This window comes from Vicugna pacos, chromosome 1 (assembly GCF_048564905.1).
Source record: "Vicugna pacos chromosome 1, VicPac4, whole genome shotgun sequence".
Classification (NCBI taxonomy): domain Eukaryota; kingdom Metazoa; phylum Chordata; class Mammalia; order Artiodactyla; family Camelidae; genus Vicugna; species Vicugna pacos.
In genome coordinates this window covers 113,887,437-113,915,016 of record NC_132987.1, presented here as the reverse complement: position 1 = coordinate 113,915,016, position 27,580 = coordinate 113,887,437, and the positions used below count along the sequence as shown (strand labels likewise).

Here is a 27,580-nt window from a genome sequence, read left to right as displayed (position 1 = left end):
GCCTCAGTTTACTCAACTATGAAGCCTGCAGGGGATTACAGAAAACCCACGGGACCTCAGAGAATGGGCATGCTGCAGTTGTGAAATGCTGTGAATGTGCAAAATCTCGTGCAAAATCTCATGCAAATAATAGAAGTTTTAAATGATTCCTTTCATTATGGGCACCTTTTAGCAAATTTTCAATGTTATTCTTAAAATGTTTACAAGAGGGATGATCATTAAAGTTTATATACTATAATTAAAGAAAAAATTAAGAATAAAATTAAGATTTATTTAATATTGACGATATGCCAAGTACTTTTAAATTTGATGCAGCTTGATCCTAACCATACACCTATAATGTTGGTCTAATTGTAACCATTTTATAGATGAGGAAATGGAAATTCAGAGAGGTTCAGTAACTTGCCCAGCGTCACAGAGCTAGTACGAGGTGAAGGTGAAATTTGAAAACAAGAATCCGGAGCACATTGCCTCACACTAATTCTCTTTTAAAAAGAAAGAATCGTCAACTTGGGTTGATGGGGTTCTAGACCATATCTCACTTGGAGATGATATCGACATTGTGGCTATTTCTCTGTTGATTCTGAAAAAAATTTTGAGGAAGAGACTAATGCTTGTACAAAATCTTGGCAAAATACCCAAATCTTATTCTTCTTGAAGTTCTTTTCCAATAACTTAGGAACTGAGTGCTGGAGTCTAGATGGAACAGAGAGTTTTTTTCTTTGTGGCTGAGAGAATGATCAGTCTTCAGCCCAGAGCCCCTTAAGAGCAATAGACCCAATAAAGGAAAACCTAGTAGGGTGTAAATTTTACTCTGTTAGTCCATTTATCATAGAGCTGACATCTACATTATTCTTATTTATGTATCTATCTATCTATCTACCTATCTATTTATTTATTCATGCATTCATTCATTCATTCAGTGGAGGTACTGGGGACTGAACCCAGGACCTCATGCATGCTAATCACCCACCTGCCACTGAGCTACATTTTTCTTTATCTATCTACGAAAGGCTTGATCATGTCTTTTACTTCCTCTTTCCCCTGGTGACATCTTTTCAGATAGATTTTTTTTTTAAAGAAACCCAAACCTATGAAAATAATCCCTAAATCTGAAAGTTCTTGCTTTGTTCTTCCCCAGGAATTCTACTTCATGTATCTCCTTGTCATTTTTTCCACCTCAAATAATTCTTACTGATTTTATTCAGTAATTGTGTGGTTTAATATTTGCAGAGATTGTAAGGGCCCGTTGGTTATATCCTGAAAAGACCAGGCGGCCTAGGGCTGACAGTGATTTAAGCATCTTCCATAAATTATCTCCTCCTATTTAAATCAAGATCCAAGAAATACCATAAATCCTGGGTCAGACGGAAAATCAAGATAGGTCTTTGGATAATTGCCTCAACAGTATCTCTATCATGGAAATGCAAAACATTTGATTAAAAATTCAAATTATATCCTATGCTATTAGCCCTGGAATTTTCTTAAGCCTTGAGACACAAATGGCATCCTTTCTACTCTTCAAAACAAGGAAAAGGCTAATGAAACTTTAATGCCTCAGGGAGATCATTTCGAATTTGTTCTAAGGTGAGTGAGGGAAGGTTGTTGAGAAGGCTTGCGTAGCGAGTTGGGTGGTGGTTCCATCCACAGAGCTGGGAAGGAGGGGGAGGACCCAGGATCGTGGGAGGAAGGATTTGGAGCGCTCAATGAGTTGGGCTACACTGGAGTGTCGTAAGGGAAATGACAGACGGCGGTCCTTGCCCCCGACTCACTGAGATGACTGGGCAAATGAGCAGCTCTTTTCTCTTGTTCCATTTTACATTTTCAGCTTCCGTTTTTTTTCTTAGTTCCTTGCCTTATTTATATACTCAAATGTGGCATTAAATGGTATTGAACTTGACACCAAATAGTATGTAGAGTAGTTCCAGATTTCATCAAACCGTGTTTCACGAGGTTCCCCAGAGAACAGTCTTGACTTTCCCCAGGAGGAAGAGCACGGGTGGGGCCTCATCTCAGAGCCTGGAGTGTCCCCGGGGCTGGTCCTCCTGCTTCCTTTCTCCTTTTGGGCCACTCCACCACCTGCCCAGCCTGGGGAATGAATGAGAGGTTCCGCCTCCCAGCAGGGTCATGGAGGCCTGTGGGCCGGGCGGGGCGCCTCTCATCCCATAGGCTGTCCTCACTCCCAAGTCCTACTTGAGAGTCTCTGCCCCTCCCCCGACCCCCAGCAGCCCAGGCCACTGGCCGAGGTTAAGATCCTGCCCCTGATCTGTTGTTCTCTTGGGCACCGCCTCCCGGCCCCTCCCTGGCCCAGATGACAGCACTTACTGACCTTTCACACGGGCACTTCAGGCCTTTGTGTGCAGCAATTGGTCTTCCTGCTCTTTCTGTGAGGACACAGATTTTGGCATTACAACTGTCCGCCCGCCCTGGGTGCAGCAGTGGTGAGGGGCTGGCAGGGACGGTCACAGAGCCTTCGGAGAGGGCGGGAGTAAGAGAAGCCAGGACGGTGGTCCCCTCCCTCTCAACTTCCGGGGTGACTGCAGTCCTCGTGTGCGCGTGTGTGTCTGTGCGCGCATGCGTGCACCACCTCCCTCATCACCAAGCGGTGGCTGTGTTTGAGTGTTACCTGCCTACGGCCAGAGGAGCATCATATTTCCCTAGATGACTGGTACCCAACTATGTAGTAGAGATGGGTCTCCTCCTGGTTATGTCTTGACTGTGTACTTCCAAGAAGTCACCCCATCTCTTGAGACCTTCTTAGCTGTGTATTTTTCCTTATCTCCAGGCCCATTAGGAAAATAAGTTAAAAATACTTACAGCTCCCTGGAGAAAGGTCCTGTGCATAAACCAGACTGTAAAAAATAGAAATATAGCATGATTACTAACTATAACATTACTATTATTGTTTTAGAATTTCTCAGAGCGTTGTATTTCCTTATGCTCTGAAAATCTCATCTTCTGTCCTTAAAATCATTTCCAAAATGTTTACCAAATCCTCTCAAAAACATGATCATTTTTCAAAAATAAAATTTCTTTTCTGATTGTAAAAGTAATTTTTGTTAATTGTTAAAAAAAATCAAGAAATAAAAAAAGTAAAAATCAACCAAAATCTCACCATCCAGATATAAACACCAGTAACACTGCCCCAAACATTTCTTTACACACACACCACACACACATACACACACACAATTAGACATACTTAAAGTCATATTATACACATTCTACAAATTACAATATGTTATGACATCTTTCCCTAATTTATCTATCTAATGAACTAGAGCTCCAGATTATTATTTCAGATCATTCGGATCATTTCAGACTCAGATTATTTAAAATGGCTGTGTAGAATTTTATTGTAAACTTATAACAAAATCTCTTAATCTCATCCCTAAGGACGTTAGGCATTTTGATCAATTCCTATTTGGTCTTAATATTAAAAGCACCTTTGTGATGAATGTCCTAACACATAAATCTTTCAGTCCTCATGCTATGCTTATTTAGAAGAAATTCTCTGAAGAAGGATTGCTGACTCGAAGGGTAGGGTCATTAATAATTTATATAATATGTAATTTATATGTTATATAATGTATACTATATTACATTATGATCATTATAATATATGTAACCAAATTATATTTTATATAGGTATATAAAATTATATAACTGTTCTACACATATAGGTAAAGTAATAAATATATATTATATATATATAGGTAAAATTTGCAAGAAATTTTTATGAATCCAAAAGCTTCAGATGTATTCAGTGGTTGGGCATTGAACAAAGGCAATCATGACTTTTAGACACTATACTTCATTTTTGCTTCATTTTGTTTTGTGTTTTTTATTGGAGTGTAGTCAGTTTGCCATGTTGTCTCAGTTTTTGATGTACAGCATATACTTAATTTTTAAATTCAAGTCATTGGTGCTTGAAATTCCCCAGGGACCCACTAACAGTGTCTCAATCCCTTTAAACCTGTGACAGGTTTCTGTCTCCCAAACCTCTTAAGAGAACTCCCTTTAGGTTGTGAGTGAAGAAGGAAGCAAGCCTTCAGTAACAAAGAAGGAAAGGGGGACCAGCCTGTGTTGAAGAGTAGCTTGCTTGGACAGCCTGGTGATAGCAGAGCCCCGGGCCCAAGTAGGGAGAAAGCTACATTTCACAGGAGCTAAGTCTGGACTTCCAATGATGAGTTCCTAAGTTGACGGCAGATAAAAAAGTAAGACACTGGAACACTCTATCAGAAATTTTTTTGTTTTATTTTGTTTTGTCTTCGCTTCTTTTTCTTTTTTCTTTTTTGTCAATCCGATTATAACTACTCTATTCTGTTGACTTGTTGCGACTTTTTTTTCATAATTTGAAAGAATTAAAAATTATGGCATCCAGGAATACATATAACTCTTAGCTCCTTCTTATTAAGTGAATGCAGTCGCGGAATAAATACAGTGAGTGTTCACACAAAGAAAGTGGAGAATAGAAAATTGTTTAAGTGGCCAAAGAAACTTTATCCTATTGTGTTGTGGGCCAAGCTATTCCAGCTATATGTAAATGTAAGCGGTGGCCTGTGTTCATGTGTCCACTTTGAAGTTGCCATCTGAATTTAATTCTGCCTTTGTGATTAAATCAGGCCATTACGTTTAATCTCACTTAATAGTAAGGAACGTCCTTTGTTGTTTTCTATAGGCAACATATTCTGCCCCTAACATATACAGCTTGGTATTCACACTTTACTATTAATCCCCGATGGCTGATAATTGCTTCATCTCCAAGCCCTCTGTCCAATTCACAAGGGGCTGATTGCAACCATTCTTCCCCTATACATTAATGCACTGTTTGGGTCTTGCTTCTTTGGCTCAGTGAACCCCATCAAGCTGTCCACATTTTCTGGGCATGTGGGCGTATTGTGAGATGTTAAATTAAATTCTGTGTTGACCCCCCTAAACACCAGACTCTATTAGCCCCTGCAACTTAGCTGATTGACAAGGGGGACTACTTTTCCACTCAAAATCCTGCAGTAAGAAACAGCAACAACAACAGACTGAATATTGTGTTTCTAGGCAAAGTCTGGGGTCTTCTTACGGCTGTCTTGCTGTTTACATTTTCACGACCACTGCACGAGAAGTTGCAACATCGCCACGACGTTATTTCCTCTATCTGCCATTTGTCTGTCTCGTCACTTCTCTGGGAAAAATTATTAGATCCCAGAAAAGTACTATTAATTGCTTGAAAGCCTGACACCGTTTTCTCTTTCTTGATCTTTTTCCCCCGGAAATACTGTTTTAGAGGATGAGTTTTAGGGGTCTATCTGTCCCATGAATTACCCAGGCATAGATGTCTGAGGGCAAAGTGCCAGTTGAATGAACAGCCTTCTGTCTTTCTTTTTTGCACCGAAGGTAACAGATATGGTTAATTTTAATGTTAAGCTTTAGAAAGAAAAGAAGCTTTTCTTTCTGCCGCCCATTCATTCGATGGGCAATAGTTGCTAAGCTTTTCATTGTGCTAATTAAGGAATACTGTCATTATCAAGTTGACTTGGTGGTTTCAAAAGTATTATTAGCTGCTTGTGTTTAATTCATATTAACCACGTACAGTACCTAGAGCTTGAACGTACTAGTAACAGCACGTACATCTCTGTCTGGGTCTGCCGATAGCTTTGCCTGGCTGTGTACAATTTCAGCCTTCCTGTGGCTCCTGAGGCTCTTCTCCTGAGGGAAATCCAAGAGCCTATTAAATGTTTTGTCTGATTATGAAAGAAACCTCATAAAAGTAATGTTATTTTTATATATTATATAACTCTGATCTATATAAGTAATAATTATATAAAAGTAATCATATTCATTGGAGAAAAATCTTAAAAGTTCAGAAAAACTAAAGAAAGAGTTAAAAACCATTCCAAATCCCATAGACATAAGCGGCCGTTATCATATTGGTATATTTTCTAGGTACACCTTTTGTCTGTAACTTACATGTGAAGAGACTCTTAATATACGTAAAAATACATGCACTTAATTTTTTTTAATTTCCAAAGGATTTTATTATATTAAATGTCAAATAGTTGAGATACTGAAAAATGGTGTGCCATAGAGTTAATAAGAACTTCTTTTATTTATTAAATAAACTTTCTATTTTGGAATAATTTTAGATGTAGAGATGAGTTGCAAAGACAGAAGAGAGTGCCTGTTTATTCTCACCCCGTTTCTGCTGCTGTTAGCATTTGATATAAGCACGGAGCATTTGTCACAAGCAAGAAACACACGTAATTCAAAATATATACAATTGGGAGCAGACAGTTTCTTAACCTGCTTTAGCTGTCATATAAATAAATATCCTCATACGTCATCAAACATTCTGGTAAAAATGTCCTCATCTTTTTAAAGAGGAAACTAAGGTAAGATGCATGACTCATATGTGTTCGGTTCTAGGGAAATTTTTGATAAATTGTAATTAGAAAGCTGCTTCCAGAAAAGCTCCAGTCACAGGGGCAGAGCACCCGCTGGTGAGGAGCCTCACCCAGGAGCACCCCCACTTCCACCTCGCAGGTGCCCCGGTGGTGCCCCGGCAGGCTCGCCCCGACGCCTGTGGGGGAGCATCAGCAGCAGAGCCAGTCTGACCTCCGCAAAGGAGATTCTGTGTGTGAGCAAAAGGAGTCCAGGAGTTGTCATTTCTAGCCCTTGTTTTAAAAATTACAACAGAAATACATCCTCACTAGAGGAAATATACATAAAAAGGAGCAAGCTAAAAGCACTCACACAGCGTGCCAGAGGTCACCACTGTCAACGTGTAGATACATATTCGGATCACAATCTCCTTTCAGTCTCCTTTACCACTTATATCACGATCATTTTCCCCTAATAGTTAATTATTCTTATTAAAAATTTTCCATGTGATTCCATGGAATTCTGTTCTATAACTTTATTGTAATTATTTAACCCCATCTCATATTTTTGAGCAATTAGGGTATTTCTAGCTTTTTCCTATTCTGAAGGGTACGGCGGTCTTTTTCCTATTATAATATTTTTTCCTAATTTGTAACTTTTCTATTGTGTAATTCTTTCCCTAATACTCTAATATAATATTATAAAGGGTGTAACTAAGTAACATGCCTTATTGTTTCCTCAAGAAAAGTCCTCAAGTGTAGAATTCATGGTTTAGATCAAGCTTGCCCAACTTATGCCCTTCCTGAGTGGTGGTGTGCAAGAGCTACTGGAAAAAAAAAAAATCGAATTTCACTGCATGCGGTGGGGGAACCACAGGAGAAGTGTGAAGCTCAGAAGAAAAGACAAAGCCCTCAGTGCCACTTCGGTGATGCACTGTTTAGAAGTCTGTTTAGTCAACCATGTAGCTGCCCAGGGGCTCCCACACAGGCAATGGGTGTGTACACGTGTCAGGTGTTGAACAGGAACGCCGGGACTCAGGGAGCCTCCCAGGACTTGGCTGAAAGGTGATCAAGATGAAAACAAGGAGCAAAAAGGGAGCAATCGCAAATGGTTTTTTGGTGCATCAAAACTCCTACTGCTATAGTGAGGTATCAAACATGTTCAAAACCATAAACAAGATAAAAGCAGTTATAAGTAACACCAAGCCGCTCTTTCTCACGCAGAACTGGGATTCGGCACTGCGGATATTATTGTTGTGTTGCTGGGCTGTCAATTCCAGTGGACTTTCAAGCTTGATGCTGGTGTGAACTTATTATAATTGAGTTTATCTGAATTACCTACGAGTGATGGTGCTACTGTTCTCTTATTGAGTGGGAGTTGCTGTTTTATTTTTAGTTTACTTTACACTAAGGAAGTAATGGGATTAGATATGTGATTAAGAAGAAATTTCGAAAACATTTATCAGTTATAAAAGAAAACTTAAAAAAAAGTTGTGCCAGAAAATAGAAGAAAAATGCTAAAAATATTTCAGCCTCTGATAGACTTGTTCTAACATCACGTCAAATAAAAATAAAATTTTCCAGTTAGATAAGACACACATTTTTCATCAACCACCCTCTATACCTGGAGTCAGATTTTAAAGTGATTGAATGCTGCAAACCCCATGATATTTCTAGCTATTACCTCTAATTTCTGGAAGGAAGAAGTCAAACAGTGAATGTCTTTAAGGGAGGAAAAGAAAACAGGTGTCAGGAAAACCAAAACCAAAACCAAAAAAAGAATGATAACGTCATAAAATATGAAGAACAGAATTTCCTTGGGTACCCATGGGGCTCCTTGGAGCTCACCCATCACATGCTGGAAATGTGAGTGCCCTAGCATTTCTTCCGCATCTTGTAGTCCTGGGTATTCCTAACATCCTACCACCCTCTCTTTATTTCAGAACATAAAATTGGTAGCCAGAGAAGCTATTAGTATTGTATTCAGCATTTGAAATTTCTGAGAAAGCTGGGAAACCATTTAATTTCTGGAGTGATATTATTTTTCTCTGGGAGCATATGATTAGAGGGTTTGATTAGGACTGCATTTCGTTCCTTGACTCTTAAGAGTTTCCTCTCCCCCTCTGCCTTTCTTGTCCCACTTCTGTCCCCCTTCCCCTCTTCTTCCCTCCCACATTCCTCCAGGGTTTGTCCTATTTCCCAGCACAGTGGAGGAGAGGAGCTAAAGTTAGATCTGATCCCTGTGAGAGAGGAATTGAAAGGAGAGGGAGGGCGCTGAGTGCTTAAGGGAGGCAGAAAGGAGGAAGCAGCCTTTGGGTCAAGTTGTAAAGGGTTTGTAGGATTGCAGCAGGTGGATGAGGACAGGGACATGGAGGTCGACTGGCTGATGGGAGGAAGTAGCAGGGGTGGAAGAACCCAGAGTGTGGGCGGGTGTGAGGAAGGCATGTATCGCAGGTGGGGTCAGCAAGGATGGCACCTGAAGGAGGGAGTGGAACAGGGGCAGAGGGAGCCGAGGAGTTGGGAATGACTGTGCCTTCTTGGGGAATCTGTCCTGTAGGGGTGTGGCTCTTCAGCCTGATAAATGTTGACGGGAAGCTCTCAGCAGAACGCAACACGTGTATTGGGCAGAACATTGACCTTTTGAGGGGCTCCAAAGCTTCCTGTGGAAGATGGAGAAGCTACCAACTAGGTGTGTGCGGTACCCACATTAGTCACCTGAACTCGGTCTAAAGAACACTCGGATAAAACATTTCACTTCTACTGAGCTAGACAATTATTTTGAAATGATAAACTTTATCATGCGTTTGTTTATATCACTGAAGTGACATTACATGATCCAGTCTGCTTTTATGATATAAATAGTATCTGCTTCCCTAAAGAAACCGTCCCTGGGCCCAGAGGGAGCCCAGGAGTCTCAGAGGAGATGTAAGACTAGAACCCCAGGTGACAGCCTGAGATGGAGTCAGAAGGGCCCCAGCAGGCCTGCAGCTGGCTGTCCGAGCTCCTCCTGCACCTGGCCGGAGCCAGGTGATCGGGCTTCAGCATCAGACTGTGTGTGTGTGTTTATGGGGAGACCACACAAGCTAATAGACCAACGGTGAGTGCTGTGCTGACTTCTGGAAACCAAGTCGGAGGTTTGAGGTTAATTAGGTTTCAAAGCTGAGAGATCTTCCACACAAATGCGACACCCACGAACCAACTTCTGTACCCTCAAACTAAAGCAATTTATTTTCGGATCTTGTAGGTCTTGCCTATAAGTTGAGATAGGAAAGCAGCCCTGAGCTCTCATTTTAAAAGGGAGACAGGTGACATGGATGGCCTTGGAGGGCATCATGCTCAGTGAAATAAGTCAGACAGAGAAAGAAAAATACTGAGTGATATCACTTATACTGTGGAATCTAAAAAATACAACAAACTAGTGAATATAGCAAAAAAGAAACAGACCCACAGACATGGAGAACAAGCTAGTGGTTACCAATGCAGAGAAGGAAGTGGGGAGAGGCAGGGGATAGGGGTAAGGGATTAAGACATACAGATTATTACATATACAGTAAGCTACAAAGATATATTTACCACATGGGGAATATAGCCAATATTTTATAATAGCTATAAATGGAGTATAACGTTTAAAAATTGTGGGTCACTGCTTTGTACATCAGTAACTTATATGATATTGTACATCAACTATACTTCAATTAAAAAAAAACTTTAAGCCTCAAAAAAAGAGACAGCTGAAAAATAAAATTTAGAAATTGGTACTAACTTCGTTGCCACCCCCTCCTCCCCTCATTTTGCTCCTTTTTCAGTCTATAAACCCTGTGATGAGGCATCATGGCTCCCAACCCCCTCTCCTGGGAGTATTTCCCCTACCGTTGATCAAACCTGTTATAATATTCCCGGGGCAGTGCCTTGAATACAGACTCCCAAATCAGAAGAGGCTTCTATTGCCCTGCTTCGTGGAGTTAAAGTCATCGCGTAGGGACTTGAGGGAGCTGGGTTTGGCTTTGTTCAAAAAAAAAAAAAAAAGGATGCATAGTTTTAAACCCATTCTCTCAACCAACCCTGCCCCCCTGCTCCCACCCTGCCTCAGCTTCTGCAGGCCACGGGCAACCTGTGTAATTCAGGTTACCCTGAAATGAAAGCCTTGGTAAGTAAGATCCAGGATTGTCTTGATGAATTTGATTCAATACGGAAGACTGCTAAATTAAAAAAAAAAAAATCAAAGCAGAGCTTAGATGTTGGAGAGACAGCCTGAGTTTACAGTTTCAGGAAACAGAGTTGTCCCAGAAAGTCAGCAAGAAAGTTAAAATGAGGATTGAGCTTTTTTTGGTATGTGCCACCTTCACGTTAGCTTACGTAGCTAGTGCTGCGTATTTATTTATCTGTCAACAGGGGCATGGTTTTGTAAGCTATTTGAAAGCACAGTTTAAAGGGACTGGCTTTCTCAGCACCAGTCAGCTGGCTCACTCCGAGTGACGATCAAAAGCCCAAAGGCCTCCAAGGCCAGGTGAGGGGCTGGAGTGGCACGGAAGGGGCTGGTGGAGACGGCGGCCTTGGGGTCAGCCTTGCCCGGCTCTCACCCACTGGGCCGCAGAAGCTGGGCTAGTGTGGCCATGTCTCCCATTTTTTCCAGAGAAATTCAAAATCTAGATTTCTATGTAAAATTTCCTGATTTTCAAATATTGACAAATTCTAATTCATTTAACATAAAGAAACAACACACATCTGTTGCTGCCTTCCCTCCACAGGCCACCTCTGGTTTAGAGACTAGTGAAGACTTGCAGGCAGAAAAGTCCCTGAAATCGAACCCTTTGGATTTAAGTCATTCCACACCTCCCCCTGGTCATTCTCAATCAGGCGTGCTCACCTGTGGCGTTCTAAAAACCTATACGTGTCCAGCCTCCACCCTAGTCACGTATCTGTCTTTTAATTATTTTTTTCTTGTGGTAAAATGGCCATAATAAAATATACTATTTTAACCACTTTTAAGTGTCCAGTTCAGTGGCTTTAAGTACATTCACATTGCTATGCAAACATCACCACCATCCATCTCGACTTCTTTTTTCATCTTCCCAGATTGAAATTCTGTATCTGTTAAATGACAACTCGTCATTCCCAGTTCCCCTCAGCCCCTGGCAGCCCCCATTCTACTTCCTGTCTCTATGAATTTGACTGCTCTAGCTACTTCATATAAACGGAATCATACAAAATTGTGTCTGGCTTCTTTCACTAAGTTTAATGTTTTCAAGAATCATCTACCTTGTATGTATCAGGATTTCCTTCCTTTTAAAGGCTGAATACTATTCCAGTGCACACGCACGTGTGTGTGTGTGTGTGTGTATGTATGTACAAATATATACACCCATGCCACATTTTGTTTATTCATTCGTCCATGGTGGACATTTGGGTTGCTTCCACCTTTTGGCTATTGTGAACAGTGCTCCTATGAGTGTAAATGTACAAATATCCGTTGAGGTCCCTTATTTCAATTCTGAACATGCCTGTTTTTAAAGGTCCACTGATGGTTCAGATGAGCGCCCCTCTTTCTAACCTACGATCTTACCTGGTGGTAACCAGCCCCACATCTGCCCTGTGTTTCAGCCATATCACCTGTGATAGCACATCACCTGATTGTTACAAGTAAACAGCTAGTCTGGGTTCTTGACTCTGGTTAACCCAGCAGATGAGGAATTAATGGAGGGAGATTGGTTGGCTTATTGTCTCAATGAGGAGGCTGAGAAACTGGGTTTAGGGGTAACTGGAATGAGCAAGATCCTGCCACAAGAACAGTCTATTTTGATTTTTTTTTTTAGGTTTATTTATTTATTTATTTATTTTTAAATGGAGGTACTGGGGATTGGACCCAGGACCTCATGCGTGCTAAGCATGCCCTCTACCACCTGAGCTATAACTTTCCCCTCAAGAACAGTCTACTTTGGATGCCACTGCTGTCACCTTTGCCACTGGGCACTTGCTGCTGCCCCAGTTGGACCCTCCTGCTGAACTTTTGTCCAGGCAGTATTTCCCATGTCAGCCTCTGTACCACTGAATGTTTGAGTCAGTTGTGGCCACCACAAATACACCCAAACAAGCCCCCTGCCTGTCTGTCTCAACCCCCAGTTTCAATGACCTGGGCAGGGGGATGTGACTGGCCTCACTTAAACCATAAGCCCAAGCTCTGAGTGCCCAGGTGGGGAGAAGGAGTATATGTGAACTGCAGCTTCCTAAGTGGCAGTGAGGGCCCTACCTTCCACATGGCAGGGTTCAGCCCCAGAAGGAAGAGGATTCACAGTGGTGGTGAGCTGACCATGTGGGCTCGCCAGAACGCGTGTGCACTGCCTCTCATCCCAGCTCCACGTTCTCCGACATCACATCAGCAGCTTGGAATTGGCCATGGATGATGGGAGTATTAACACCATGGAAATGAGCAAAAATCAGGGCTTTGCCCTTCCCTCAGAGAATAAGTGTACAAGCACACCAGTGATTCTTATACCAGACAGCAAGAGTGACAGAGGTTAACTATCCTGGGAAAATAATCAGTGATTTCTGCAAATTAGATTATGGCACTGAGTGGAAAAGAGAGAAAGAGTAAGAGAGAGAGAGGCAACACACAGAGTCTGGATATATTTCTGCTGGTGTAATAAACACAGCTTAGAGCAATGCCATCCAGTAGAAATATAATTCAAATCACGTATGCCATTTACTTATTTGTGTATTTGAGCATATCACTTGTCCTTATTCATTTCAGTTTCTGAGGGTCTCCTTTGCACAGACTAAACATTACCTTTTAATGCCCAGGCCTAACTTGCTATTTTTCATATTTTTGAACACCCAAACTTAAAAAAAAAATTATTTATTTTTTATTTATTTTACTTTAAAGAGACTGAGACAATCCTTTTATTTTACTTTTCTGTTCTTGGGGTTTTTTTGGTGATGGGGTGAGGTAATTCAACTTATTTATTTATATAGATGTAGTGGGGATTGAACCCAGGACCTCATGCATGCTAAGCATGCACTCTACCCTTGAGTTATACCCTCCCCACTAATACCCAAACTTAATCTTGTATTTTTTCACTTTCTCCTCTACACATCTAGATATATGTAATTTAAAACTTTCTAATAGCAACTTTAAAAATGAAAAGAAATGGATAAAATTAATTTTAGCAGTCTATCTTATTTAACCAATGTGTCCAGAATATTAACATTTCATCATGGAATCGCTATAAAAATTATTAAAGAGAGAGCTTACATTCTTTTCTTCATACTAAGGTTTCAAACCCAGTGTGTATTTCACGCTGACAGCACATCTCGATCTGGGTGATCCACTCAATAGCTACTTGTGTCTAATGGCTGCCATACTGAACAGTGCAGGCTTATGGCAGTTCAAGAATGGCTGTGGTCTTCAGACCATCTCCTGGTGGTGGGTTGTGAAGATCAGACTGTGTTCTTCTCTTACAGATGTAGAAAATCAGAAATCCCAACATTGCATAGGAGTGAATTATGTATTTGCCATTATTGAATTGGTTGATTCAGGTAGAGAGTGGGTCATTTAATACAGATCTTTCTTATGAGCCAATTAAAAATATGGCAGAAAATATTGAACATAACCTTGAAAATACATGCATGCACGGACTGAGACAGGAAGGGGCGAGGAGATAGGACAGCTGAGGTCCCCCGTGTGAGCAAAAATGTCAAAAGATTCTCACAGCCCTACCACACTGGTTCTCTCCTCTCTCCAGAAAATCTGCCTACAATATACACCTTCCAGGGAAAGGACTGGATCCTGTTTATCAAACGGAAACAGACACTCTCATATATTGCTGGTAGGAGTGTTAACTTTAAAGGGGTAATTTGACAACAGCTCTTGTCATTTTAAGTGTGCAACCCCTTGGAACAAATGTATTTCTAAGAATAATCTTAGGAAGGTCCTACACGCATGCACAGATATGTGAGCAATGACGTTCATTCAAATATTGGAAACAACTGAAGTGTTCATCCTCGAGGACTGCAGTGAATGCCAGCGTGTCCTTTCCGTGGGACACTGGGCAACCACTACACATGAGGCCCGCCATGGAAAGAAAGCCACGTATATACAGAAACATGGAGAGAAAAAAAGCTAAATGCAAAACTATCTGACTAATTAACCATTTTTGTAAAAAAGGAAAAAAGATTTCCTGCATAGGTGTTGAAAAGAAAATTTGGAAAAAATAGTCAAGTTTACTGAAGGTGTAGGGACTATAAGAGGTTTTAGGGCTCGAATTTTACTTTCTACTTTATATAAATTGATAATGTTTGAAATTTTACGATGATCTTATATTGTTTCTATGATCATAAAAAGATATAGGGGGTGGATATAGCTGAAGTGATAGAGTGCATGTTTAGCATGCATGAGGTCCTGGGTTCAACCCCTAGTACCTCCTCCAAAAATACATAAATAAACCTAATTACCTCCCTTCCCCTCCAAAAATTTTTTTAAAAAGACACATGAACAAATTTTAAGACAAATACCCAGTGCTGTTGAGGCTGTGAAGACACGTGTTCTCAGGACCTGCGGTTGGAAGTACCCACTGGTCCTACCTTTCTGGAGGGACCTACTTGCCAACAAGCAATCAGAGCCTTATTTATATGCTAACCTTCAATGTGGTTGACTTCACCTCTAGAAATTTATCCTAGGATAAACTGAGAGAGGGCACGTAGATTTATGTACAAGACGGTCATTACTGTATGACTTGCAGTAGTAAAACAGTGAGGGGGAGAATGAAACGTCCATTTATAGGAAGCTACTTCAGTAACGCACAGGACAGCACACAGTGGAATCCAGCTTCAAATGGTGACGTGGGAACGTATGTATTGGCATTGAAAGCTGTCTGTGATCTATTGTTAAAGGAGTAAAGCAGGTTACAAGACTGCCTGGTTTAACCCTGATCTGTTTCATACATTTGTATGTGCAGAGAAGAAAATTTGTAACAATCCGTATGGGGATTGTTAGCAGCGGTTTTCTTGGAGTGGTGAGATTATAGACAATTTCCGTTTTCTTCTGTATTCTTTCTGAAATGGTCTAATTTATTTATGATGATTATATCCTTCAACTGAAATAAAATCACACAACGTGAGAGTTGTGGGTTAAGTTTTATTGGGGGCAAAATGAGGACTATAGCCTGGGAGAGAGCAACCCAGAAAGCTCTGAGAAACTGTTCAAGGAGGCAGGGGGAAAGCTCAGTATTATATGTGTTATCAGTGAGGGGGGACGTGCAGCCAAGCACAAGTTCAGATGGAGGCTGCTGCTAGTCACGAGGAGCAGACGTCACCGTTAATGATTCTAGTGCTTTTCTAGATATGAGGAGATGCAAGAACTGGGGCCATAAAATTTCCTCCTGAAAACATCTAAGTATCTGAAGACCTGTTCAGTCAGTCTTCCCAGAGCACAGAGCGCCTCATTTGTAACCTCCATCCTGAACTCCTTTCACGGGGTGTTGGAGGTCAGTGGCTGCAGCGGCTCCTGATTTGATCCAAGCAGAGTTAGATGGCCAGTGCCAGTGTGATCCAATCCTTGCAGAGGCAGATGGCAAGTGCCAGGTTTTAGTTTGCATGTCTAATGCTTTTATTATTTTAAAAAGTAATGAAGATCTCGTTTATAAAAACTGCCATAGTAGCCAGTTCCAAAGTCTCCCTTTCTGTTTCTCTCGTAACAGCTCCAAGGTAGAAATAGTCAGACAGTCATCGTGGCGTTGCTGACCCATGCAGGTCGTTTGTAATAACTAGGAGCCCCGTCTGCCAATCTTGTTTCACAGGCTTTAATGCTGTTTCAGTTGTTGAATGAGAGAAGGTCATTTGAATGAGCAAATATGTTTAATGAAGTCTCATAAGGAGGGTCTTTTCAAATTCTGGTTGTTTTTCCCCTGGGGATGGGGATGGGTACAGCTAAGTGGTAGAGCACAGGCTTAGCATGCCTGAGGTCCTGGGTTCAATCTCCAGTACCTCCATTTAAAAAAAAAAAAGATGTGGGGTGGGGAGGAAAAACAATCTGTGTGTTTTTAAAATTTAAAAATGAACATAAACATTTGGAGGGGAAGATCATTAGGGTCAAAGAAGCTATGAGGATTTTCAATTCCCTCTGCGTGCACTTGAACCAGACAACCTTTTTAAAAAGCCATGGCAAGCATTTTCCAAATAAATGGATTGACTTAAAAAATCTGACATGCGTGATATTTACCACATTCCGAAGACTCAGACAGCAACAGGGGTGACATGGAGAAGGACGGGCTGTCTGTGCCTGTTTTGGTGCCCCACCTCCCTGGGGTTAAGATTTCGGTGTGAGGGGCAGCAGTGGGGGAGGGTCAGCTGTGGCTCAGAAAACAAAGCCCTTTATTTCACCCAGTTCAGCCTCAGCGTGACGTGGGACTGTGTTCCAAGTCTCCTCAGGTTTAATTGTCCAGTGTGCTCTGATACGGCGACCCCAGGCTCCCTGCATGGAGCCACCAGGCTTCCAGGCCCAGGTGACACACCACTCCCTGGTGAAGTGAAGCGTCAAAGCCCAGGGCCTGGCAGAGGGAGTGCCCTAGTTCCCCAGGGCTTCAGAGTTTGGGGCTGGAATTTCTGCTGTGCAGGGCTGAGCCCAGGGCAGAGCTCGCTCCAGCCCCTGCACCCACCTCTCCCTCTGGGCTCAATTCTCTTATGTACACTCTTTTGTCAACCCCAAGCCCTTAGCACAGGCCTGATGCTCAGTAACACGCCTCATAAAATGCTCAGTAACAGTGTGGACCACTACCGATGCTACACTCCTACCAGTGCTGCTACCATTTCTGTATCTGGAGGCTACTTAGAAATGCAAAGAACTCCAGGCGCACGTGTGTGCTCCAGCCTGCATTCCTGGGGAGGGACAGCCATACCAGCGTCCGTGTAAACCGCTGCACGGAATAGGAGTGTTCCCTCTGCCCTCACGCTGCTCCTCCACCGCCTGTGCTCCCGAGGCAGGCAGGACAAAACAGGCACCCGGGCTCGTCTGCGATAATGATGGTTCCAGGAGCACTGCTGAGTGCTCGCAGGTGTCATTGAATCCTGTGAGGTGAACACCATTATCACTCCCATTTCACAGATGAGGGTATTGAGGCTTAAAGAGTTTACATATAAACCTGTGCAAGGGGACAGAGCTAGGGAGGAGGGAGCTGGGGCTGGAATGCAGGCATTCTGACGCCAGCCAGGCTGACCAAGACTGCCCCTTCTGGCCCTGGAATTGGTGGACAGGGAGCCACGGTCCGCATTTAAAGGGCTTCTCTCTAGCCTCCCCAGCCTGGCCAAGGCAAGCGGGACACTGGGGAGGCTGTGGCCTCGTGAGTGACATGGGAATGGCCCTTTCGAACTGGAAGAGGGTCTGGATGCTTGCCTCTGTTGCTGTGTTGGAGTATGGGGAGAAATCAGTGACCTGGTCCTGTCTATATTTAAACCTTTGATATTTTGTTCATCATGGATTTCTGCATCAATTTTGATTTTTTAAAAAAAATATTGCATTAAAATTTTATTGATAACTGAGTTTTTAGTGCCTCCTTAAAATTTATATCCAAGAAATTGCCTCACTGGCCTCACCCTAGTCCTGGCCCTGCTTACTTCTCAATGCCTTATTTCCTTTTAAGACCCAAGTAGCAAAAAGCAGGTCTAATCTATTTTATTTTACTTTGGGAGATTAGTTTAGTTCATCAGAGTATTTTTCTGACTGTGCCCTGTTGACTAGGTTAAGATGATAATTTAATTAATGAATTTGAACCAAAATGTAATTATGATTTAAAATTTGAATATTAATGAAGCCTCCCTCCCTCCCTTCCTTCCCTCCTTCCTTTCTCATTTAGCAAGTATTTCTGTTGAGACAGATTCCTGAACACAGACTGAAACTTGCTCTAGGCACCACACCCGAGTCTAGATGACCACAAGCACGATTTTGAGGAATAATGGCTGTGTGAGCACCAAGCAGGAAGGTGCTTACTGAGCGTCGGATCGACAGAGGTGTGATGGCTGAGGCTGGCCCGGGCTCGCGGGCAGGGAGAAGCCCCAGCGTCCTGCCGGAGCCCCTTGGGCGCCTGGGTTGTCTTCACCTCCGTGTGCTGAGGGTGACTCAGGCAGTGATGTCATTCAGCCAGTCTGGTGTTTATGCCCCTCGCCACAAACCGGTTGACACTGTTTGGAGCTGTCCTGAGCTGACGCCCCACTGGGATAGAATGACATCCAGTCAGCTTGTGGCCATTGTGGCCCCAACAGCTGAAATGCTGTGGCTTCTGAGAACCCATTGTCCGCTAGTCAATTGGCAGGAGGAGGAAGATCCCGGTGCCCTGCCCCCTCTACCTCGGAGAAGCAGTTTGGCCCCACAGTAGCAATGGTGGCGGCAGGGCTCTGAGAGCCAGCTTGGAAGGACGGAGTCCCGCATGGGACTCCTTAGGAGAAGCCCCTCAAAAGCCATCGCTGGGCTCAAGTGAGTGCCAGGAGGAGCTGTGATTTTAGAAAGCAGCTTTGCTCAGTCTAGATGGGTTTTTACTTGGCATCATCCAATGCCATCATGGGCCCTGTTGATGAATTACAAGAGGAGATGGAGTGCACACCACTGCTTTCTGAAAGCAGCCATTAGCAGCATAATCATCACTTCAGTAGTGTATTTCTAGCCAATGGAAAAAACTACGAGCGGCCACGGAAAAAAGAGCCGCACTTGCAATAGGCACTGTGCTAACACTTGACACGCGCTGCCTCCTTTAACCCCCAGGGAGGGGCTTCTATTATTAGGTCTTACAGACGAAGGGACCAAAGCACCCAGAGGTCAAGTAGCCTAGCCAAGGTCATGTGGCCAGAGAGTAGAGTAAGTTGACGGTGAGGCCCAACCAAAGGGATTTTACAGGAAGGGACGAACAGGAGGGCAGAAAGGAGATGGGAGAGGAGGTTGGTATTTGATTGAGCTGGAAAACAGCGCAGGTTCCAGGGGTGGAGGATGTGAAGGGAGGAAGGGCCCTCCCCCATCTCTGTCCTTCTCATGGGTGCTGTCACCACGCCAGCCAGCTTCAGCACGCGTCTCCCTCAGACACTCCCCGGCAGTGGTTTATGTTCCAGGCTGACACCTCTCCCTTTCTTTGAGTTCCTGTGGGTCTGTGTGAATCTAAAATACAAACGGCGTCTTCCGATGCTCTCACAGCCCCTAGGACCGTGGATTCTACAGTCATGAGAGAATTCAGAAGTTGTCTATTAAATGAGACTCTGTGATGTCCAGTTCTATTTATTTATTTATTTTTGAGCACAGTGAGAAAGTTGTTGGTTTTGCCTCCTGCCCGTGACTGTCCCTGATAAAGCAAAAGGCTGTGAGCAGCCAGGACTCCAGAAGCAAGCAAACGAAACAAAGCCATCACAGTGACAACAAAATACTCCCTTTGACTGGTAAGCTAGGTAGAGAAAGGTGATTAAATCATCTTCAAAAGTTGACTGATTTTACATCAGCTCCACTCTAGTTTTGAAGATCTGAATTTAAGGACACCTAGTGATTGCTACCTTAAAAGCTTTTGTTTTGGTTTTTGTTTTTTGCCTAAATTCTAGTAGTGATGGCAGGACCAGGGACACCTAATGTCTTGAAGGTGTGGGCTGAGTGAGGTCTGCCTTCTGCCCCAACTGTCATCCCTGACATCTCACTACCGTCCTTCCTGATAGAAGCCACCAAGATGAGCCCAAACACCCACCACTGACCTCAGGGCATTTTAACTCAAGAAAGAGGCTGAATTAGCGGGAGTGTCCACCCGCTGTGTTCGGGATATGCTGAACCCCAGCATCACGTCGGTTACACTTGCTCTGGGATTGTCAATCACAGCCAGAACCCTGAACAAGAGTGGAGGAGGGAGTGACCACCTTGAGAGTGGAGGACCAGGAAGGAAATCTAGGGAGGGCTGTCCTTCCCCCACACGAAGCCTCATTTCTTTCAGAGTCTGGTTCTACAACTTTCCTTAACTGGCCTCGGCTTCCTTGGTCTCTACTTTTTCATGCTTTTGTATTCTCATCTGTAAAACGAGGTAATAAACTGTAACGAAATGAAGTCATGTAAAATGCCTAGAACACTGCTTAGTGCCTGACAGGTGCACACTAGTTCTTGTCGATGCGGGATCATTTTTTATTCCTACAGGGGCTGTTCCAGCATCTCCACTATGAGCTCTTCCTCTTCCCAGCTGCCTGCCCCCAGGTGAGGTGGCTTTCTCTTGCTCTCCCCACAGATGTGTTCTCATCTGACCTCGTTATTTCAGAGTCTCTGAATTGTATGACTTTGGCATTCTCTAAGGAGTTACCGATGTTAACTTAGAAGCTTCTGGGACACAACAGCCCTTCCGGATCCCAGTGCTGGGGCCTCCGACGAGCTTCCCCCTCCCCCATTGCCTACCTCTGGCTGGTGCTGCACGTGCAGGGCCCCCTTCGGGGTGCCTGTCCTCTGTCCCGGGATTTGACAGCAGCCAGCCTCTTGGAGTAACATTCACATCCACGAAAAACACTGAACAAAAAGGTGCCTACACTATTGAGAAAATCAGGTCAGAGTCCATCAGCATCAGAACACTGAGGGTCTACATGGAAACACTGAAAGACAGCCCCAAAGACCCTGCCTCCCCCTCTACCCGGCTGCCCTTGCCCATCAGCTGTCCGTTCCCTTGCCGTCTGAATGTTGCTTTCCTAAACCCTAGTGACTAACATGTAATCATCGGAGGATCTCTCAAAGGGTTTGCTTTGCCTCCACTGCTCCCTGTCACCAATCTGGGCCTCCCTCGGGGCTTGGGGGCCAGGCTGTCGGAGAAAGTTCGGGTGACTGAGTTGCAGGCTGGTCACCTGGCAGGGCATTGGCCCTGAGTCTGCCTCCTCCGATGCCACTCGCAGGGACAGACCGAGGGTTGAGCAGAGAGGCTGGAAAAGGCCAGAGGCCAGAGGTTTTCCAGAGGGCAGAAAGGACGTGTTCACCTCCTGCTGGGAATTCTGTTTCCAGAAGATTCCAGTCCCACCAGAACAAACCAAGGGAGCAGCTTTTGCCTCCCCAAAGCAGGTCCTGGATCCTCGGATCGCTGCCTCCAACTACCTGTATGGCCTCAGGCATGTCTCCTGATCTTCCTGGGCCATAGTTGCCTTATTCAGTAGGGAAGAGGGTGGACAGATAACCTCTAAAGTCTCTTGCCCCATTGGCATTGATCTGGCACTTGTGACCTGCATGGTCTGTCCTCTGTGGTCATTGAGAGAGGCTGAGTGGCAAAGAGAAATTACTCTCTGCCCTCAATCCTGGCATTCCCCCACTCCTCACCCCCAGGCATCAAGCAGCCTGTAGTGTTTAAGTCGTGGTTGAGCTCAGAGCCTGAGATGGGGCCTGTCAACAATAGCCAGAAGCAACGTTTTCTAATGGAGGCGCAGTTTCCACACGAGCAGAAGGAATTTGATTTAACTTCTGATCAGGCATTTCAGTTTTTATGCTGGGCTTTGTTAAAAAGGACAGGACAGGATGGCTTGAAGAAGTCATTTGCAACATCCCCATAAATAGAGGCCAATTTATGTCTTGAGGATTAACTTGCTACTGTTTTCACACCTTATATTTGGTAGGAGAAGCTGGACCTTGCTTGAAAACAGTATTTCCCTACAATGAAAATCTGCTTGATAAAAGTGAATCTGTGTTTTAGAAAAACATGACATGTTTCAGTCTGTTGCTTCCTACTTCAGTGAAGGTGCTAATCTTCTGACTGAATATTTATGAGAGGGGAGAGGCAGTGAGCTAGCAAGAAAATGCCTTCTGGAGGAAATGCACTTTCCCAAGAGACGTGCTGTGTGCCATGGTGAGAAAACTAACCATCACCGTGCTTTTGGCAAGTTCATAAAGCATCCTTGTGTGGCAGAAAGAAAAGTCCTTCTTCTGGCTGGCTTCCTTTATGGCCTAAGAGGTCTAGCTAGCAGGCTGAAGCTCTGAGTATTGATCACCAACTTGGACCCATCCTCACCTGCATACCTTGGCAGTCAGCAAAGACTAGATGGGCTGCCCTGAACTAGATGAACAGCACTGTTGTTAATAATCTGAAATCCGGTAAAATGAAATACTTCCCACGCTTGGGGTGGAGACCCTTCCTGGATGGGGATACTTATCTTCTGCATTGTGTATTTCACAAGGCTGTATTTTCATACCTGGTATAGTCAGTTTCGCTTAGAGAAGAACTCCTGTAAATAGGCCATCACTACAAGGGAAATCCCACAGTGCATTTAATCTTCTGTTTACTGACTGCTCACCTGGCCTCTAGCACATATAACAACATAATTTCTCAGGGCCTTGTGTATTTTCCCCTTAGGTTCTGTTCACTCTCGTCGCTGGGACCGCAAGTTGGTGGTTGGCTGGATGCAGGGACCATTTTTTGGCATCAAACCACGTGTTCCTTCTCATCTTACTTCTGAAGCGTGGTGTACCTTTCTCAAGGACCCTGCCTCACAGCCTTTCTGCTTCCGCTACCCCTTCTAAAACCAGCTTAAATGTGTTCCTTCTGCAAAAAGTCTGCCTGCAGATTTCAAAAAGCAACTCATTGCTCTACAACATACATGTCTATGCTTAAATATTGTGCCTGCAGAATACACTGCCTCCCACAGATATATGTTGAGAGGTCTAACTTTGCATTTTGAGCTCCATATATGGTTACCTTTTACCTGTTTTATTCTACAGGACTTCCGAATGCCCGCTGATGCTATTTTTTGAGATGTACATTTCTCATAAGGAGCGGGTCTGCTAATTTTGCTTGGCACCTTGGCCAATAAGATGCTACATGCAGGCAGATAACTTAAGTATTTTAAAGATACTCAGAATAGCCCTGCATATCTTTGTGAAATTCATTCAGAATCTTTAGCTGTTCTGAAGAGCAGGATAGGGTGTGATTTTCTCAGTTAAATAAAAAACCACCTATTGCGTTACCTTTCCTATAAGGCACTGGTACTTGCTCCGATATGTAAGTAGAGACAGGAGGGAGACCACCCACTCCTTTTCTGTCCTGTAGCTTTCTACTTCTTTTAGAGATGGTTTTCCAGATGGTGATGGCATTTAAGTGATGGAGCTGGGACTATGAAAGGACTTGCTTTCTTTCTTTTTATATTTTTTAAAGATTTTCTTCTTTTTTTGTTAATGGATGTACTGGGGATTGAACCCAGGACCTCGTGCATGCTAAGCATGCATTCTACCAGTGAGCTATAACTCCCACCCCCAGGACTTATTTCTAGTATCTTATAAATATTTTTCTCAGGAGGACCTGATTTGGTTTTGATTTAGTTGTTCATTTTCTTTCTGTCCATCATCAAGATGTCCAGATGCAAGGTAAACAAAGACAGCTATTAAATAAACAGAAGGCTACAATTCACAATTAGCTGTAATAGAAGCCTGTGACTTTCCTGACAGCAAAGTTGAGAAAGAATAAGAAATTCTTCCCAGAAATGGGTTGGTGTATAGAGTTACTTTCTCTCACGTCATCTCCTGCCCCTCCCCTTGAGTAAACACTTAGCCAGGATGGTAGCGAAGGCAAGCGCTGTACTGCCAGCCCTCTTTCCCTCCAACCCCTTTTATGTTCCCAAAGTGAATACAACATGGGTACATGCTTCAGATTAATCAATGAGGATAAAATTCAGTCACCTCATTTGGGTTTTCTTTAATTTCCCACAGATTAAAGGGACATTATTTCTCCCCTAAGATCCTCCGACCTTTAAATGTGGATTTCATTAATAATGTCAAATATTTAAATGTTGCATGTGAGCAATTCCCCATTCCAAATTCTTTGTAACACCGCCAATCAAACAGAAGAGTTTTCTTCACCTGTTAGAATAAAATGATGTCCCAGGTACTTCATTTCCTAGGAGACAACTCCAACATGATTTAAATGACAGGGGGAAAGCTCTTAGCTGGGAGATATTGTTTAAGCTTCTGTCCACTAAGACAGAAAAGATAGGTTTCTGAGAAAGATGATGAGATATAAGATAATTTTATCTTAACTATATTTGTTAAACTATTTTTTCCCCCAGAGGTCAAAGTTGTAGTGTAAAAAGACCCATCCCCCAAGCTGGGCTAAGAACTAATTCCTGAAATTCCTCCCTCCCTCTCACCCACTGGCTCACTCGCAGTCCCTACATATCCATCTGATGCCGAACTTGACCTACAGTTGACTTCATTGGATTAGTTTACAAATCAAGAAGTCAAGTTTGTAATTTTTGAACCCTCATCGTTTAATTATTACCCATCATCCTGAGGTTCTGGATTCACCAGGGCACCAGGACATTTTTATTAACAAACAAATCAGACGAAAAACGTAAGGTCTTTAAATGTTTATTTTGTTGATTCTTCACAGCGCAACCAAAGTTAGAGAGAGGAAAAAAAAAAGCCAGTTAAATTCGGCTACTACCAACAACCAAAAACCTCAGACACGAAATTCAAAGCAAGTTGATGAAAGATCATAAAAATATCTTGGATGAAGTAATTTGTTAACGTCTGTAACAAATCAAGACCGATCATCTGTGTAGTTCTTCAGTCGCAAAGCGGCTGGAAGACCTGCCCCACGCGCTGGTCAAAGACCAGCGCACGCGAAGGGACAGCGCAGAAAATGCCATCCTGCGGTGGCCACCGCAGCGGGGACCCTCCGAGCTGCCTGCGGTGTGGGGCTCCCGGTCCCCCTCCACGTCTCTTGATGAGACACAACGTTAATTAGAGATCTTGCTTTCCGACAAGAGGTCAACCGGGAGTGCATTGCTACCTATTTTAGTACAGCGGGAACCCAGTCTGCGGGAAAGGTGGTTGGTTTTAAGCAAGCTCCAACGTTGGTTACGCTACCTTTGGGGGTGGGGTGGGGGTGCAAAATGGCGACTCTCGAGTTCTAAACTGTCCTTCTAAGAAGACCCCAGGATTTAGGAGCGAATAACGTCCGCAACAAAACACCCGGTTATGCGATTCTCAAAAACTGCACTCTAATAGTGGGGGTACAAAATCGGACTTTACAACCCAGCACACCCATCGACCCAGGAGTTGTCATTCCCCCTCCCGCGGCACTGCAATGCCAATCGTCCAGCCGCTGAGGGTCGTTTCGTCTGCTACGCTCGACACCGTCTGTACCGAATAACTGATCTTTTTCGGCTTCCTGAGGTCCGGCAGCCTCCTCTAACAGGGCTTGGCTGCTGGGAACCAGGACGCCTGTGACCTCTGGCTGGGCAGAAGGAAACACCCCCACGCCTACCCCACGCCCTCGGAGAGCAGCCCGTTGGTCCCCTAGCTGGGTGGATGTCCCCTCAGTAAGCAGTCGTGCTCGAGGCTGGCCTGCCGCCGCACCTCGTGCGAGCACGGCACCCCAAAATCCACACCACCCCTGCGAAGCGCACGGCTCCAGGAACCGGGAGAGACAGGCCCTGGGTGACAGTGGCAGTGAGAGCGCGCACTTGCTGCCCAAAGCAGCTGGAATCGATCCAGAACCCCAAACAGCCCCCACGCGCCGTCGAACATCCGCTCGGGTCATTTTAACTCCCCCGGGGTGGGGGCGGGGAAGGGGGCGCCCAACAGTCCCTTTATCTGGGGGAGAAGTTTTGAAATGCCCTTCTTGCTCGGCGGCTCGGGGCGCGCAGAAGCTGGGCGGCGGGAGGCCGGGCGGAGGTCGCGTCCCGGGCCCGGGCCAGCCCTCACTTGGAGAACTGCGCCTGCACCGCGGCCAGGCCCAGGCCTGCCGGGACGAGGTGCGGGAACTTGCAGACGGCGCAGGTGCAGAGGCCGGGGCTGCTCGCGCCGCCGCCCGGGCCGCCGCCGGGGAGCGCGAACTGGCCACACGGCGGCTCATCGAGCGCCAGTGACAGGTACTTGGCCGGGCGCAGCGCGTCGGGCGGCCCCACGGCGCCGGGCGCCAGCAGCACAGAGCCGGGCGCGGCAGCGAGCAGGGGCAGGCCGGCCAGCAGCAGGCGCGGCGCAGCGGGCCCAGCGCCCTCGCCGAGCGCGCGGCGCAGCTCCTGCAGCGAGCTGCCTAGCAGCAGGATGTAGTTGCGGGCGAGCAGCAGCGTGGCGATCTTGGAGAGCTTGCGGCCGGGCGCGCCCTGGCAGTGCGCCGCGGAGTAGGGCAGGATGACCTCGCGCAGCGCGTCCATGGCCAGGTTCAGATCCTGCATGCGCTTCCGCTCGCGGCTGTTGATCTTGCGCCGCAGCTGCTGTTGCTGCTCCTCTTTGGCGTCCGCCCGGGAGCCTCCGCCCGCGTGCGCACCCGGCCCGGATCCTGTGCCCAGCGGCTCGGCTGGCGCCTCCGGCTTCTCGCGCGCCACCTTGGGGAGGAGGGGGGCCGTCGTGGAGGAGGAGGAAGTGGAGGAGGAGGAGGAGGAGGGCGGCTGCCGGTAGCCCACCAGCTCGTACAGGGAGGCCCCGAGCTGCACGTCTCCAGGCCGCTGTGGCCGAAGCATGGTCGCGGGGGCCGCGTTCACGCGCGCCTGGGAAACCGCATAGTACATCTGGGGGGCGGTGAGGGGCGGCCGAGGCGCCCTTCAGGAACGCCCAGGGGTGGGCCTTTCAGCAGGCCGCCCCTCCCCGCAGACCTGCGCGCGGGGAGCCGATGGCAGAGCAGCAGCCCGCGCCGGACCCCTTTAAACCCGGCTTGGGAACCTGCGGGGCCGCGGGCTGCTGGGCGCAGCCAATAGGGGCGCGAGGTTTGGCGCAGGCGCGTGCTCATTGGGCGCGGAGGTGCCGCTGGCAAGGCTCAAGGAGATTATTGTGAGTGCGCGTTGGAGTCACAGGACAGGCACCCCGGGAGGGAGGGAGGAACGCGCCTTTTCGGGTGCAGTGTGGTTGTTCTTGGAGGGCTGGTGGCATTGGTGAAGCCAAAACTCCTGTGCCTACCTCCTTCTGCTCTGCCTCTTCTTTTTGGTATACATATGCATATTGGTTTGTTTTAAATTGTGTTCAATACACATAAAATTTACCATCTTAACTTTTATAAGTATGTAGTTCAGTAGTATTAAGTGCATTCACATTGTTGTGCAACCAATCTGCAGAACTCTCATCTTGCAAAACTGAAACTCTTTACTCATTAAACAATTTCCCATCTCCCCTGCAACTCCAGGCAACCATTAATCTTCAATGAATCTGATTACCCTAGGTACCTCATGTAAGTGGAACTATACAGTGTGTATTTTTTAGCGACCTGCTTATTTCATTTAGCATAATATCTTCAATGTTCACCCGTGCT

At 45.1% G+C, this 27,580-nt stretch overlaps 1 protein-coding gene across 1 annotated transcript; it reads right to left on the bottom strand.

Moving 5' to 3' along the window:
* Positions 1-24,737: 24,737 nt before the first annotated feature.
* On the bottom strand, positions 24,738-26,934 carry OLIG1 (oligodendrocyte transcription factor 1). The gene has a single exon (XM_072975221.1). The coding sequence runs from the start codon at positions 26,844-26,846 to the stop codon at positions 26,037-26,039; it is 810 nt and encodes a 269-aa protein (XP_072831322.1). The 5' UTR covers positions 26,847-26,934; the 3' UTR covers positions 24,738-26,036.
* Between the last annotated feature and the right edge of the window lie 646 nt (positions 26,935-27,580).